The sequence below is a fragment of the Globicephala melas genome, chromosome 4 (genome assembly GCF_963455315.2).
Source record: "Globicephala melas chromosome 4, mGloMel1.2, whole genome shotgun sequence".
NCBI lineage: Eukaryota > Metazoa > Chordata > Mammalia > Artiodactyla > Delphinidae > Globicephala > Globicephala melas.
The window spans coordinates 67,840,165-67,856,661 of NC_083317.1; the positions used below are offsets into that span (position 1 = coordinate 67,840,165).

The 16,497-nt window shown below is 44.0% G+C and overlaps 1 protein-coding gene across 1 annotated transcript in view; it reads left to right on the plus strand.

The window, feature by feature from the left end:
- Positions 1–641: 641 nt before the first annotated feature.
- PARP14 (poly(ADP-ribose) polymerase family member 14) overlaps positions 642–16,497 on the plus strand; it is a 48,283-nt gene continuing 32,427 nt past the window's right edge. The window contains exons 1-5 of the mRNA XM_030858309.2: positions 642–835; positions 5,932–6,056; positions 6,805–6,838; positions 9,920–10,159; positions 12,894–13,130. Coding sequence (XP_030714169.2) covers positions 649–835; positions 5,932–6,056; positions 6,805–6,838; positions 9,920–10,159; positions 12,894–13,130 — 823 coding nt within the window. The 5' untranslated portion in view covers positions 642–648. The remainder of the gene's footprint in view (positions 836–5,931; positions 6,057–6,804; positions 6,839–9,919; positions 10,160–12,893; positions 13,131–16,497) is intronic.

The following is a 16,497-nucleotide window of genomic DNA, read 5'->3' on the forward strand; positions in this document are numbered from 1 at the left end:
CACTTATTCCACTGTGTCCTAACTGCTCTGCATCCCCACGGCTTCATGAGCGCAGGGAGGGCACAGACGGTGTCTGTTGGTTGAATCCATTCAGCCTGCGTGGCACCTAGCCAGTATTCCATAAAAAGACAGCTGTGAATGTACTGTCTCCCCCACATCTCTAGACACAGAATATTAACAGGTCAGGAGGGAAGCAAGGTAAAATTCTGATAATTAGGTGACTGTCGAAAGAAGACTGAAAATGGGCCCCAGACATTCTAAAGAATCAGAGTTTGTAAAATGGCGGCCTGCGGCAAAAATTAAGCTTTCTTCGTGTTTCCGCAAGGTCCAGTGACCAGAGCTGCTGATTTCACCTGTGGCTTGGGTGAGTGGCAGAGAGTGCCCTGAGCTTAGGGTCCCGCGTATACAGATGCAGGGAGGCCACGAAGGCGATACCACCTTCTGCCGTGGTCCAGAGATGAAGGTGAAGAATTGGGGAGGAGGCGTCGGGAGGACGGTGGTTTCTAGTCCCAGCTTGGGGCAGCTGGGGAAGTTCCAAAAGCAGGAACTAAGGATGGGAGGAGTGTTCTGGGAAACGAAAGCGAAAGATGTTTAACCACCGGGATCTGGGAGGGGCCTGCAGTCGGAGCCAGACCAGCGGAGAGGAGGATGGCTGCGCCCGGCTCCTTCCCGCTGCTGGTCGAAGGGTCCTGGGGTTCCCACCCCCCGAAGAACTTGAGCACCAAGTTGCAGATGTACTTCCAGAGCCAGAAGAGATCAGGAGGCGGGGAGTGTGAGGTCCGCCAGGCGCCGGGGAGCCCGCCTCGTTTCCTTGTGCTCTTCTACCTCGACGACGGTGAGGGGGGCAAGGGGTGCGGGGGAGAGGGGACAGCGGGGGCTCTCCTTCCAGGGAAACTTGGGGCTGGGGCGCGGGGCGGGAGATTTCGTCCGGCTCCGGCAGCAGGTGTAGGAAAGAGCGTGGGGCGCGCAGAATAGACAAGACGCGTCGGGGACGCTGCGTGCGCGGCGCTTCCAGGCGCTCCCGGAGCTGGTGGCAGACCTCCCAGGTGGTTTAAATAAACATTAGCACCGTGTGACTGAAGGGAGCTGCCTGAGAGCTGGTGCACCCACCTCATTTTACGAGGCTACATCGTGTAGTGGCATCGTGTGTTAGGGGCAGAGCTGCAATGCCATTGCAATTTTTGTCTTCTTCCTATGAAAGCCGCAGTTCTGGAACTCCAGAGGTTTTATGGGAACACAATTTGAAGGGAAGAGAAGGTTTCCAGGAAAGTCACATCTAAACTGACTCCTGAGGGTGAATTCAGTTCTTGATAGGCGAGATACTGGGGAGGGCTCTTCAGATGGGAGCTGGCTGCAGTGCTGGGGACGGGAGAGCAAAGGCATCTCCAGGGAAGTGCTGGGTGCCCTTGGGCAGCTTTGGTTTGAGGAATGAGCCCTTTCCTTATCTCTGTGCACAAGCGAGGTCTGGAGACTGGCTCTAAAAAGAACAGGTGGGATCTGGGAAATTTTATAAGATTACAAAGGGGGTGCTTGTATTTTAAAAAATCTTAGGCCTTCTTTTATTAAACTTCCTTTTTAAAAAGAAGTGGGGTGGAAATTAAGGCTAATAGAATATTGGGTTGAGATAAAAGAGGACCTTGCATGACGTGCTAAGGAGTATGAACTTTCCCCCACAGGGAGGCAGGGGAGAGCCATGTCCAAATATACTTTTGGGAGATAAGTTTGGTTGCAGATAAGTACAGTGATTTCTGTTGGGAGAGACCATGGACATCAGACCTTTGAAGAGTGTCATGCAATGTCCAAGTGAGGACCAGTGAGCCCTTGAACAAGGAAAGTCAGCATGGGGATGGAAGATGCATGTTTGCGTACCGTCTGGATTTGGTAACTGATTCTACAGGATGCTCCGCTTGGGAGAGAGAGAGAGGGAGAGCCCCTGTGCTTTCTCTTATTTTTTAGATGGGGAAGGATGGAGGGAGCTAAGCAATGTGAGGAGTCACAGGGATTTCCCCATGGTGGAGATTCCCAGTGATTCTGGGATCACTTGGGAGAGGGGCAGAAGCACTGCCTAGAATCTCATTGTCTGCATGTAAATATAGAGACTTATTGGAGGGGAAAGGCAGGTACTGTTGATCAGTGCACCGTATCTTCGTCGAGGGTCTGCTGGAACCTCTCCAGTTGGTTTCAGGGTGGTCCTCAGGCTGGGAGCAGGGGTGGCATTCTGAGTTGATTGAGGGTTAGGAGTTTTGAACTTTGAGGGGGAAGTTCCCTCCCCATAGGCAATTGAGCAGCTGAGTTAACCTCTTCTCATGCTGTTGCTATTAGGGAAGCGGGAGGACAAGTACCCACCAGTTATCTGCTTGCTCGAGACACCTACCAGGTCTGCACTGGGAAGCACATGACCTGCTGTTCTCCCAGTGCACAGTTTTTTCCATCAGGATCTCAAAGGCAAGGATGTGGGCAACCACTGACCCTGCCTTCCTGTTGCTGGATTTGGAGAAGCATTTGGGTCAGAGGAGAAGCAAGGAGGCTTACGAGGCCATCAGAGCAATTGGAATGCTCTAGGGCAGGGATGCAGAAAGGAAAGAATGAAACCCAGAGAAGAGAGGGGTGCACAGACCCGTGTGAAGGAAGCGAGGTGGGCAGGGGTCAGGAGACCTGCCTGACTCAGAGCCCTTAGAACAATGTCAAAAAGTTTTCCAAGGGTTAATTTCACCAAGCAATGCTCAAAAGGGCATCTGTGCAATGTAAGCCATTTCCCCGGGGCTTTACTTTTCCTCAAAGGATTTTACCATTTTGATTCCGATTATCAACATCACCATGGACCTGGCCCTTAGGGACACTTCTTTCTTCTTTAAAATCCCATTATCCTCAAGAGTAGTCCTCACATTGCGGCAACAGACCCCCTGCATCCAAATCACAACGGGTTAAACAGGCACATTCCCAGCTCTGTCCTAGAGACTCAGGTACCCTGAGTGTGGGGTGGGTGGGAATCTGCATGTTTAACCGCACCCCAGGTGACAATGATTCGCTAAAGTCTGAGAATCCCTGTTGTTTGTTGATGACCCTGAATGAACAAAAAGGGAAATAATTGTAGAAAATACAAACCTCGTAAAAATACAAACAGCAAAAATATAATTGTGTGGTGATAACATCATTCTGTTCTAGTCCTCAAAGCAGAAGTGATTTCAGTCTCCCTGCGAGGTTTCTTCCTTCCCATCTCCCAGCCTGCTTTCTCCCTTCACCCACCTCTAGACTGCTCTAATGCCCTTCTTGCAGTAGTACCCACCCAGCCACACTCACAGCTTAGTGCAGCTCTTTGTATGGTCAAAGTTCTTAGGCGTGGAAAGTCCCTGTTCAGTTTTGGTTTCCTCCCAGAGGAATGGCTTTCTCAGAAGCAAGGGGTCAGGAGTTTGCTAACATCATATTACCTACCCCAGCACTGTCCCTCGGGCAAAGGTCTTCTTCCACAGGAACACCCTCTGCCCTCCAGGGAAGGAAGTGGCCGCAACAGGTGCAGGCCTATAGTGTAACACAACTTGATTCTTATCATTCACATAATAAGAATGAGCCCCAAAGCACTCCTCTGTAGAAATGAGTGGATAGCAAACAGAAACTACTTGGAAGCTGTGTACTTCTGTATAATTGGCTGAATTTCCGAAAAGTCGAGTGTAAATTGCCTTGTCAGATTTTAAATCCCGGGCTTCCCTGGTGGCGCAGTGGTTAAGAATCTGCCTGCCAATGCAGGGGACACGGGTTCAAGCCCTGGTCCGGGAAGATCCCACATGCCGCGGAGCAACTAAGCCCATGCGCCACAACTACGGAGCCTGAGCTCTGGAGCCTGCGATCCACAACTACTGAAGCCCGCGCGCCTAGAGCCCATGCTCCGCAACAAGAGAAGCCACTGCAATGAGAAACGTGCGCACCGCAACGAAGAGTAGCTCCCGCTTGCTGCAACTAGAGAAAGCCCGCGTGCAGCAACGAAGACCCAACTCAGCCAAAAATAAATAAAAAAAAATTTATATAAAAAAACGATTTTAAATCCTGTTTCAGATGTGTACATTTATCATCTTTTCTGGTCATAATTTTGCTCCTGATTATTGTCAGCTTCTCCTTAAATTAAATATGGATGGTCTGAGATTGGTGCAGAAGAGAGCCTGTCCACATGGGTGAGGGTGTTTAGATGGCAGCATTTCAGCTCTTCTTCCTCCCAGATTCACTTTCTCCTTGTTGCGGATCACTTGCTGTTACTGCTACCACTTGCTCTCTTAAAATAGTTGTGCCCATACCTATTACACACAATCTCAGAACACGCTGGCACATGTAGATACCTGGACAGGACTCTACCAAAGTATAGGGAATAATAAAAGGAATGTAACACAGAGGTCCATGACTCTAGATAGCTTGGCTTATAAAACTTAGCCTGCTCTCTGGGCTCAGGGGTCCTATCCAGTGCTTAGTCCTCACTCCAGCTTAGGACAGCTTATCAGGAGTCCATGCAAAAACACCCACCCTGCTCACAAAGAATGAAATTAGAGTCTGGCATTCCTTCTCATACTGTTTTTGAGGCCTGTTTTTGAGGTGGCATCCAATTAAGTCATTACCTCCCTCATCCTCTGCATGGATGGTTGAGGTGGGAAAGCTATTCAAGTCCCTTTTTTTTTTTTTTTTTTTTTTTTTTTTTTTTTTTGCAGTACGTGGGCCTCTCACTGTTGTGGCCTCTCCCACTGCGGAGCACAGGCTCCGGACGCGCAGGCTCAGCCATGGCTCACGGGCCCAGCGGCTCCACAGCATGTGGGATCTTCCCGGACCAGGGCACGAACCCGTGTCCCCTGCATCAGCAGGTGGACTCCCAACCACTGCGCCACCAGGGAAGGCCTCAAGTCCCTTTTGATGAAAGATTCTACCTGTATCTTCAGCCTCAGCAGGCAACCATATCAGAATACAACATAGTAGCCCAACATCCATAGCAGAGCCACACCTGTGAATGCAGGGCACTCTCCAGGGTTCTCCTTCGCCCTGACCTCTTTGTACCGCCTGACTACGTTGGCCAGGCCTCCTCCTGTAAACTCACTCATTCCCTGTTCTCCACTGTCTCAGATACACCGCTTTTCCTTTTCTCTCTCTGACTGCTCCTTCTTATAATTGTACAATAACTTACAGTTACACAGCTCTTATGGGTGTCACAAAATTCATTCACAGACACTGCTTCACGTATGGAAACTGAGACGCAAGAAGTTAAGATATTTTCTCAATGACACAGCTAGTTGGTGGCAGAGTTGGAATTTGAATCCAGGTCTTTGGACTCATGTCCACTGTTCATTTTTTTCTTCCACTACAGCCCAGCTGCCAAATATGTGTTAATTTTTTTTTTTTTTTGGTAAGAATCTCTCCCATCTTATCATCACAGGTTAAAGAATTGATTGAAATACCTTTTTAATGAGGCTCCTCGCTATCCTGCTTATGTTCACCTGAGTCACTTTCCTAAAACATGGCTTTCATAATGTCATGTCCTAGCATCCCTGGCTCACAGTGAGGGATGCTTTAATTATTTCCTTTCACTGTAGAATAAATAATGTTACCTTTCTGAGTGCCTACTGGGCATCACATACTGTACTAAGTTCTTTATAATGTTTCTTGAATCTAATCCATGTTAACACCCACACAAGACAGTCTTCATCAATTAATAGACAAGAAGACTGAGATTTTGTAAATAAGGCTTATTAAGGAACATGCTCAGGGTTAAAAAAGTAAGTTTAAAGATAGAATTCAAATCTGTGTCTGCTTGCTAAACTTCCCCCTTTTCACCACACATAGCCTCTCTTGAGAAACTGACCAAGCCGTTGACTGATGATGATGAAGCCTACAGAAATCACAGAATAATTTTGTGAACAAAGATTGCTTTAACAGTTGCCTTTTTAAAAAAAATTTCAGTTCGGCAGCAAGTTCTGGCGAGAGAGAACCACGAGTTAGTATGGCCAGGAAAAGGAACATTCAAGTTAACTGTCCAGTTGCCCAGAGCCACGGATGAAGTCCAGGAGGGGAAAATTCCAACAATGGTAAGGAAAGGGGTGATTACAAGGGAAGTAGGGTGTTCTCCCAAGGTGTGTGGATGGGAACCACGATGAGGAAATACAGTGGAATGAGAAGTACAACTCAAACTGGGGTGAGGAAAGCAACTTACAGATGTGGAGGGAGTGAGAGTGGTGATAGGGTAGGTATGAAATAATGGAAGAAGAAGCACTTTTTGTTTGATTTTTGACGCTTTTGAAAATTCAAGATTGGGGGGTTACCATAATGGTGGTTTGAGATGTAAAATCTTGGGTCTGTTTGTCCCAGGTACTTGCTATATTGGTTTCATCTTCACATGGTTTAGAGGGGCCAGCGATCTATACTGTAATGTACTAAGTATTTCCTCAAGTGTAAAATGGGATAGTAATAGTACTGACCTCTTTGGATTATTGGGTTGTTGTGAGGATTAAATGAGACAGCCTTAGGAAAGCACATGGCCTAGTGCTTGTTAATAGTACACACTCAATAGATGTTAAATGGGAAAACGAACATGAGCTAAATTATTTCTCTGACTTAGGTCTTACCTCAGACACTTGGTGCTCCTTTGGGGTTTCTTTTATTTGTGACTCGTTTTTACAGGTGATTTGTGTGCTATATATTAAACAGCATCATTGCCTGTGCTTTTAGTTATAATTTCTGTAGACCCTACATCTCCAGTCTGGTCCTAGGGACACTTTCTTAATGTAAAGAGATTATTAGTAATTTATTAATGCTACTTTATTGTTTGGGTTTCAGGAATCCAAGACCAAAGAACGTGTCAAAGAATCAGGTAACTTTTCATCCACCAGGCAGTTTTGCTTTCAATATTAAACACTATGTGTTGCGGAGGTCATCCTTCTCTTCTTGACTTCACAAGGCAAGGTTTGTTAGCTGAGAGATGCTTTGGGCTGCATCATCTCCATCCTCCTAGCCAGTTGTGCAAGGGTTGCCTCTTGAGCCCTAAGGGTTCAGGTCAGAAGGATGGGAACAGCTCTCTCTGTGGGGGCTGGGAGACACCTTGCAATTGATGGGAGGATAAAGAGGTACCCGGGAGGTGGATGAACTGACCTTCAGAGTCTACCTGTGCCCATCCAGCCATTGTGAAGCAAGGACATGATGTGACAGTGGGTGCTGTGTGTGGCTAAGTCAGTTAGTGTTGCTTTCTGAGCGCTGGGTGCAGGATGTGGTGTAGCTCTCCAGACCAGCGGCAGCTCTTCTCGTCCCATCTGCTGTAGGAAACAGCCAGCAACCTAGTAGCTATACAGTAGGACCTTGTTGTTTATCCACCCTATATATAATAGTTTGCATCTGCTAATCCCAAATTCGCAATCCTTCCTTCCCTTACCCCTCCTCCCCCTTGCCAACCACCAATCTGTTCTCTATGTCTGTGAGTCTGTTTCTGTTTTGTAGATATGTTCATTTGTGTCGTATTTTAGATTCCACATAGAAAGACAAATACCATATGATATCACATACGTGGCCTCATTTCTTACACCTCTGCACAAGTGCTCCTTAAGCTTCATTTGTCAAATTGCCACCATTTCCTAAATGGTTTTGGTGTAGTCTCAGCACTCTGCCTATACTTCTGTTGCTCACAATACATTCTACTCCACTTTTCTCTACCTAAATTCTAGGATAGTCTTCAGGATCTACTCAGGTTCTTCCTCTTCTCTGAAGCCACTCCAGGCCAGCCCAGTTCCTTCATCTCCCTGGTTTGGATTCTTGGCTTGATCGTTGACGCAATCAAGTTGACTTTATTTGGCAGTCAACCAAGCCACTCTCGTGATGAAGCTTCTCATAGTCATGGGGTTATAAACTATATTGGTGGAAAGGCTCTTTCCATTCACTTAAGTCCAATCATCTCATTTTGTAATTAAGAGATGTGCCCAAGGTCACGTGGCTAAAGAGTGGCAGAGTCAAGGGTCGAGCTCATGTAGCTCACCCCGACTCCGGTAGTCGTTCCGGTTTGTCATGCCTGTCTCACTGAATGCTAATTTATGTTGTTATCGAATCCTTAAGCTATTTTTTATTTGGCATGAGTGTGTGTTTGTGTGGTGTCACATCCAGCACGTAACAGGAGTTTTTGTCAGGGTCATCTAACTGCTGTAACAAACAAGCCCCCCAGATCACAGTTCAGTGTAGTCGGCAGCTAGGGTGGTGGGGGGAGTCTAGACTGCTTCACACAATTATTCAGGAATCCAGGCTCCTTCCATCTTTTTGACACCGTTATCTGTGATATGTGGCCTTCAAGGTCACTGCAAGGGAGAAGGAGATTCACATAAAGGAGATTTGATTGGCCAGGTCTGGAAAATGGAATTCACCAGATCCACCCATATTCCATTAGCCACATGAACTCTACTGTAGGAACTCAACTGTAGGAAGTCTGGGAAATGTTGCCTAGGAAGAAAACAAAATGGATTTGGTGAGCACATAGCATTTTACTCTGCCATGATAAACATTTACAAATGTCAGTTCCATTTCTTATTTATTTATTTTTGTATACATCCATTAGAAAACTGGTAATTTCCTTTTCTAGCATTTTTTGTATGCACCCATCTCCACACAACCAGTGCCTTGAACATAAGGGTGCTAATTGGATAGTTGCTCACAGAATGTCTAAAGATCATAACATACTCATTATGCTTCATTGCACAATCAGAGTGAAACTGACCTCCTGTATACAGTTAACCCTTGAACAACACGGCTTTGAACTGCGTGGCTCCACTTATACGTGGATTTTTTTCAATAAGTATATTTGAAAAATTTCTGGAAATTTGAAAAAACTCACAGATGAACTGCATAGCGTAGAAATATTGAACAAATTAAGAAAAAATTAGCTATGTCATGAATGCATAAAATATATGTAGATGTACATATAACATATAAAAATATGTGTTAATCGACTGTACTGTTCATGTTATCAGTAAGGCTTCTGGTCAACAGTGGGTTATTAGTAGTTAAGGTTTTGAGAAGTCAAAGTTACACGCAGTTACTTGGCCGTGCAGGGGGTTGATGCTCCTATTCCCCGTGTTGTTCAAGGGTCAACTGTATATGTAACTCATTTATGGCCAACGATGAAGCAGAACAAGCTGGCTTGGGTGGTTGCTATTCTGTAAGTTTGAGGTATACCCATAATTCTCTGGGCCATTTTATCTTCCATGTGCATTCCTTAGTCATTCACCGTAAGTATCCTTTTTCTCTCCAGTGATAGGAAATTATTGCTTTTCAGAGCATAATGTGTTAGGTGATGCCCAAATATGGGCATGGGATAGTCTTGCTCTTCTCCAGTGACCTAAACAGTAATTCTCCAATTCAAACATTTATTGAGCCTCAACTATATACCATATGCCATCCATACAAAGATGAATAAATATGTCCCTTGCTCTGGAGTAGCTTGGTTCAATAACTGTAATTTGGTGCTGTGATAGAAATATATGTCAAGTGCTATGAAAAACAAGGCAGGTTCCTTAGAGAAACAAGGCAGAAAAGAGTGTAATAAAATTGAACATAATCATCATCATATTAATAGACAATTAAGTACTATTTTTTATTTTAATTATATTAAGCTAAAAGTCCTCTAAGATCTGTTTTTTTTTATTTGGCTGCGTTGGGTCTTCACTCTAGTTGCGGCCCCTGCGGCATGTGGGATCTTATTTCCCTGCCCAGGGATCGAACCCATGTCCCCTGCATTGGAAGGGGGATTCTTAATCACTGGATCACCAGGGAAGTCCCCTAAGATATGTTTTATTTGAGTTAGCCAAGAGACCAGGAAGGGAACAGGGCAGTGTAATTAGCTTATGATAATTTACTTTGCTAAGAACATGGTACATAAATATAACATCTTGTACCCTTTTTGTCTCCCTAAAATCAGATGCATCAGAAGAACTAGATGCAAATATCTCTTTCAACAGATCAGAAAAAAAGGAAGACGCCCCAAAAGAATGTGAAAATATTTCCTCTTTGGTTGCATTTGAAAATCTGAAGGCAAATGTGACTGATATGATGCTAATCTTCCTAGTGGAGAACATAAGTGGCCTGACCAATGATGACTTTAAAGTGGAATTAATACAAGATTTTAACGTTGCTGTAGTTACCTTTCAAAAATATACTGGTAAGATCAAAAGATGCTCCATTTGTCAGCCTACTTTGCACTACACTTTGGGATTTGGGACACCTAAATTACGGAACGTTTCTGAAAGCTTCACTCTTTCTAATAGCTAGTAAGAGAGGACTCCAAGTTAATATAGATGCTTTCTTATTTTGAAAGAGAAGCAAATTCGTTCTGAAACCAAATTCTGATTTTTTTAAATAAGTTTATTCATTTTATTTATTTATATTTGGCTGCGTTGGGTCTTTGTTGCTGTGCGCAGGATTTCTCTAGCTGCGGCGAGCGGGGGCTACTCTTTGTTGCTGTGCGCGGTCTTCTCATTGTGGTGGCTTCTCTTGTTGCAGAGCATGGGCTCTAGGCGTGCAGGCTTCAGTAGTTGTGGCACAGGGCTCGGTAGTTGTGGCTTGCAGTCTCTAGAGTGCAGGTTCAGTAGTTGTGGTGTACGGGCTTAGTTGCTCCGCCGCATGTGGGATCTTCCTGGACCAGGGCTCGAACCCGTGTCCCCTGCATTGGCAGGCAGACTCTTAACCACTGCACCACCAGGGAAGTCCCTCTGATATGTTTAATAAGTCAAACTTTATTGTATGAGTTTGTGTGTGCGTGAGAGAGAGAGACAGACAGACAGAAAGACAGAAATAACACACCGAAACAGAAATCTAAAGTCAGGTTATTAAAGAGATTCCAAGCGAAGGACTCAATGTTTTCCCATGTGTTATCTCATTGGGAGGAGTAAATATTGATCTGTGTTACTAAACTGGACTTATTGGAGAGTAATAATAACAGCAAATACTCATATAGTGTTACTATAAGTCAGGTACTATGCTAAGTTTGTTCCATGTATTAATTTATTTGTTCCTTTCAACAACCTTTTGAGATTATTATTATTCCTCATCTTACAGTTGAGGAGACAGAGACACAGAGATGATAATCAGAGACAGAGATGCTAATAACTGGAAGAACTGGATTTGAACTGAAGCAGCCCACCTCTATAGAGCTTGTTCTCTTACCCCTTTACCATATATTTCCTTAGTGGGGTTGGCTAAAAAGTTCGTTTGGGTTTTTTGTAACATTTTACGGAAATACTTTCATGGTTGTCACATATGCAGGGATGAGTAAGTGCATGTGACGCAGAAAGTGAGTGCTCTTTAAGGTCTATGTGAGGAGTCTGTGGACAGTTTCTGAGATTGGAAGAGCCATCTCTGGAAGTCAAGGAAATTTTCCAAATCCAAGCCCTCACCATTCCACGGCCATGGCAGTGGAATGGTTGATCTTAATCAACCAGCACAGGTCATGAAGTCAAAATTCTAGTTCCACCATTTAACTAATTATCTGAGGTTGACCACGTTACTACCCTCTGTGTGCTTTACTTTCCTCATCTATAAAATGGGGACAATAATACTTACCTAATACAGTTTCTGTGAGGATCAAATAAGATGGAGTTTGAAAAGCTCTTAACATAGTACCTGAGACATGATAAGGACTCAATAAAGGGAGCTATTATCCAAATTTATGATTATTTCTTATAAAGGTAAAACTAAGTTGACTTGCTTTTGTTCATTGATCAAAAATCTTGATACCTACTACGTGCCAGGTACTTGTCTTGCTGTAGGTACATAGATGAATTTTTTGGTTCCTGCTCTTGAGGAACTTGTGTGGAGCAGGGAGGAAATCCATTCATAAGTGAACAATGAAGATGCAAGAGGAGAAGCTGCTTCCCTCATCTGTGAACAGCAGGCTGTGGGGAATGGGAGGAAAGAGGACACAAGAATGGTGGCTTGGTTTTTCTTTGAAGTTTATACTCCAGCAGTACCAGGCTATCAGGTCTCAGATGTGCTGTGTTGCTACACACCCCTGCTGGTCCCTCTGCCTGAAATGTTTCCTCCCCTTAAATACCCGGTAAACTCTTCTTCATCCTTCAAAACTCAGATCAGTGACTACTTACTCTGGGAATCCTTGTCTGATTCCCAGTATTAATCTTCCCACCTCATTTGATCCCCAAATAGGCCATTTGTTTGCTTTCAAGACTTCCTCCCTCCTGGATGGTGAACTTTCAAGGAGCTGTTATATCCATCCCCTCTATCCCCGGATCCTAGCCCGGAGCCTGTTACATCATGGGCTCACCGTCAATATTTATTAATTTGAAAGAGATAATTGGGCTGAGTCTGGAAGGAGGAACAGGACCAGGGTAAAAAAATTGGAGAAGGGCGCTTTAGACAGAGGAAATTGTATATACAAAGGCAAAAGAGAATGTAGTTTTCAAAATAATCACTGGGTTTTGTGGCAGTGTGGAAAATAAAATGAATGGTCGGTAATAACAAGAGGTGACATTTAGAAATTAGTTTGAAGTCAGATAGCCAAGGGCATTGTAAGCCTAGCCAAGGAGCTTGAACTCATGCCTGCAGGTAATGGGGAGCCGAGGAAGGAGTGAAATGAGGAGATTTGTATTGTAGAGAGTGCATTCAGGTGGTGATGTCAAGGAGGGGTGGAAGGGGCTGTGACTAGAGGCAGGCACACGACTCAGTGTCAGCAGTCCAGGTAACACGTTCCTATGTGCATTGCTGTTCAGAGACTGGAAGCTTTAGGCATGTAGATTCTCATGTGGGAATTAAAATCTTGCATTTAAAAATTGGGTGCTTAGCCTCCCTCCTTTATCTCAATTAATATTCAGTTTCTTCTATATAATATAAAGATATAATCATAATTTTTGATTGATTGATTAATTGATTATGGTTTGTAGATGCCCTGAAATTTGTTGATGAATGTGTCAAGCACCATTCAGTGAAAGAACTTCAGCTTTCTGCAAGACTTCTGGAAGTGACAAAAACAGTCCGAGTTGAAAACCTGCCACCTGGTGTTGATGACCATGATTTGAAATGTTTATTTGAAAATCCTCGTAACGGAGGGGGAAGAGTGGCCAGCATTGAATGTTTTCCTGACGAGAGTTCAGCACTGATTGAATTTTTCGACAGAAAAGGTAATACCTATTAGCCTAATTTTGTAAACCTTACCTAGCATAATTAAAACCATTTTAATAGATCTTAACAGTTAACAGTTGAATTCTGATGTATTTTATTTTTATCTGTATATATTTTTGTTTTTTTTGTTTTTAAAATTTATTTATTCATTTATTTTATTTTGGGCTGTGTCGGGTCTTAGTTGCGGCACACGGGACCTTTGTTGTGGTGCGCTGGCTCAGTAGTTGAGGCGTGCGGGCTTCTCTCTAGTTGTGGCGAGTGGGCTCCAGAGTGTGTGGGCTCTGTAGTTGCGGCACACAGGCTCTCTAGTTGTGGCTCGTGTGCTCAGTAGTTGCAGCACGTGGGCTTAGTTGCCCTGTGGCATGTGGGATCTTAGTTCCCCGACCAGGGATCGAACCCATGTCCCCTGCACTGGAAGGCAGATTCTTAACCACTGGATCACCAGGGAAGTCCCTCCATATATATTTTTGGAAATCCAAGTAGCAATCCCGTACGTCTGGTATATCATGCTAAGTGAATCCCGTGATTCAAAACTTTAGAGAAGTAATATCAAGTTTTTGAAAGATATGAGGAGATTCTCTCATGGGTCTGTACTTGTGACAGACTGAAAAATATATAATTCTTAGAGTCTTTGAGATACCGTATTTAAAGAAGTGATCTCTGTTTTAGCTATACATTTGGTAGAAATTCTCAAGTTAACTTCAACAAGATTAGGTAAAGAAATACTCAGAAACACACAGTTCCTATAAAGTATCTTCACTTCCTGCTTCACTTGTCAGTGTCATCATTCAGAAACTAATAGGGGTGGTTTCACATGATCAGTGGACGCCTGCTGGATTGTTCTTTGCAACGACCCTGTGAAAACCTTGCCCAGCTGAACCTTAGGGAAATGTTTCTGAGGGATTCGTAGACATAGATTGCCAGTTCTCTGAGGCATGTGCAAGGTCAGCTTGGAGATTCCACTGATGTTCAGAGGTCAAGGCTGAGGGGTAGGAATTAGGGAGCCGGACTTCTTAGGGAAAGAAGGAACGTTGTGCTTGGGATCAACTGAGGGAGGATGAGATAGGATCATGTGGAATGCCACTCACTTAAAGTAAACTGTTTCATAGGGGTACTTGGAGGAACCTCCTTTCAGCTGTTATGAGTTGGGGAAATTGTGGTGAAGGTATGGTTTGGATTAAAATGGAATGAGAGACCTAGCGTTCCTTGGGCAGAGGGATGAAAGATGAGCTTCTGTTGCGTGTTCTTTAAATCTCTCTCAGGGAAATTTACCTTGGGCCCAGGGGGAGAGCTACATAGAACTGTTACTCTAGAAGTTAACCTCCCAGCTTATGATGGGAGTTGACAACTATGGGGCTTTCGATCATCTTGAGGGCATGGGGCAGTTGGGTGTGTCCTCAGAATGTCTATGTTACATGTGTATGAATAATGATAGGAGCTATTTTATTCAGGTTTATTTTATGCTAGAGCCACACTCGTAGGGCACTCTCAAAAGTTGCTCTTTGCCCTGACCTCTTTGCACCATCTGACTATGTTGACCACACCTTCTCCTCAAAACTCACTCATTCCCTGTTCTCTGTGTCTGAGATACACTGTGTCTGATTTTCCCTTTCTCTCTCTGGCTGTGTCTTCTTATGAATATGACTTACACTTGCACAGCTCTGCAGGGTGCTACCAAGTGCATTCTCAGACACTGCTTTATGGGCGTTGCTATTATTGTAATCCCTGTTTTACAAATGAAGAAACTGAGGCACCGGAAGGGCCAATAACTTGACCAAGGTTACACAGCTAGTAAGTGACAGAGCCAGGATTTGAACCTGGGTAGTCTGGCCCCATAATCTGTGCTCTTAACTTCTCCACTTTCCCCCAATCTCCTGTACATCTATAACATTAATTTTTCTTGTAGGATATTTCACCACTTACAATGAGTTAATAATGAGGCAAACTGTAGATAAAGCTGAATTAAAAACAGAATTTATTTAGCAATATTGTACTTTATATAGATCATTTGAGAGGAATAAGTTAGGCAGTTTACTCTGAAATTATTTTGTTCAACTTCACAGAATCCAATTCACAAAATCTTAAGGAAGGGAACTCTTATCGAATGCTTGTTGTACATGAGAACTTTTTTAAAAAAAATATTTTATTTATTTATTTATTTGGCTGTGCTGGGTCTTAGTTGCGTCATTCGGGATCTTGAGTAGCGGCATGCGAACTCTTAGCTGCGGCACGCATGTGGGATCTAGTTCCCTGACCAGGGAGCATTGGGAGTGCAGTGTCCTATCCACTAGACCACCAGGGAAGTCCCTACATGAGATCTTTTGCTGTGTTTTCTGCCATGGTATCTCATCACTGAATCCTCCTAAGAACCTGCACAGTTATATAGTTTTTTTTTTTTTTTTTTTTTTTTAACAGAGGAGGAAAACAGGATGGAGAGCTTAAGCCACTTTAAGGTGATATCTGTGATGGTTCTTGGGTCAGACAGACCTGAGTCCAAATGCCTGGCTTTGGTGCTTACTAGCTTTGTGATCTTGGGGAAGTTACTTTAACCCACCAAAGCCTCTGTTTTCCGTCTGTAATAGAGGGCTCACATTACTACTTACCTCAGAGGAATGTTGTGAGGATCAAATTAAATTGTACCTGCAGAGTGCTTGGCACATGGTGGTACTCACTGGTACTCAGAATCTGTTCCAGGCCATGGTGGGAAGTTGAAGCCATGAGTCTGGGCCTCTGAAGGCCACTTTTTTTTCATTAGGTCTGGCTCCAGGCCTAGGAGCCAATCGTGCACAAGGTGAAGTTATTTTTAACATCTTTTCACAAGATGCTGTTTTAATCCAAGTTGTTACTGGAGTTCATTCTAATTCCCTTCCTGCTTAGACCCCTTGTAGCTGTCTAATAACTAACACAAAGTGAGGAGGGGTTTGGGGGAGAAGAGTACCCCTACACACACACAGGGACTGTCATAGTAAATGTGGCAGAAAGGGGATTAGAGCAGGGACAAGATATGTACAGGACTTATTGAATCAGAGTCTCTGGGGCTGGGCTCTCTGATGACTGTGAGGATGCTCTTTGTTTGGAACCCTTGGAACAGGGGCAAGAGCATGGGCTTTGGGGTTAGACAGACACTGGCTTGAATCTTAGCTCAGATCTTTACAGTCTGTGTGACCCTATTCGAGTTACCTAACATTTCCTAGCTTCAGTTCTATCAATTGTAAAAAGGGATGATAATAATCGTGTCTCTACCTCAGAGGTTTGTTGTGAGCATTAAATATATGTAAACCACTTAGAATATTGTCTGACACGTAGTAAGCTGTTATAATTATTATTATGCTCCTCCTCTCAGAAGTATTAACAGAATCTAAGTCA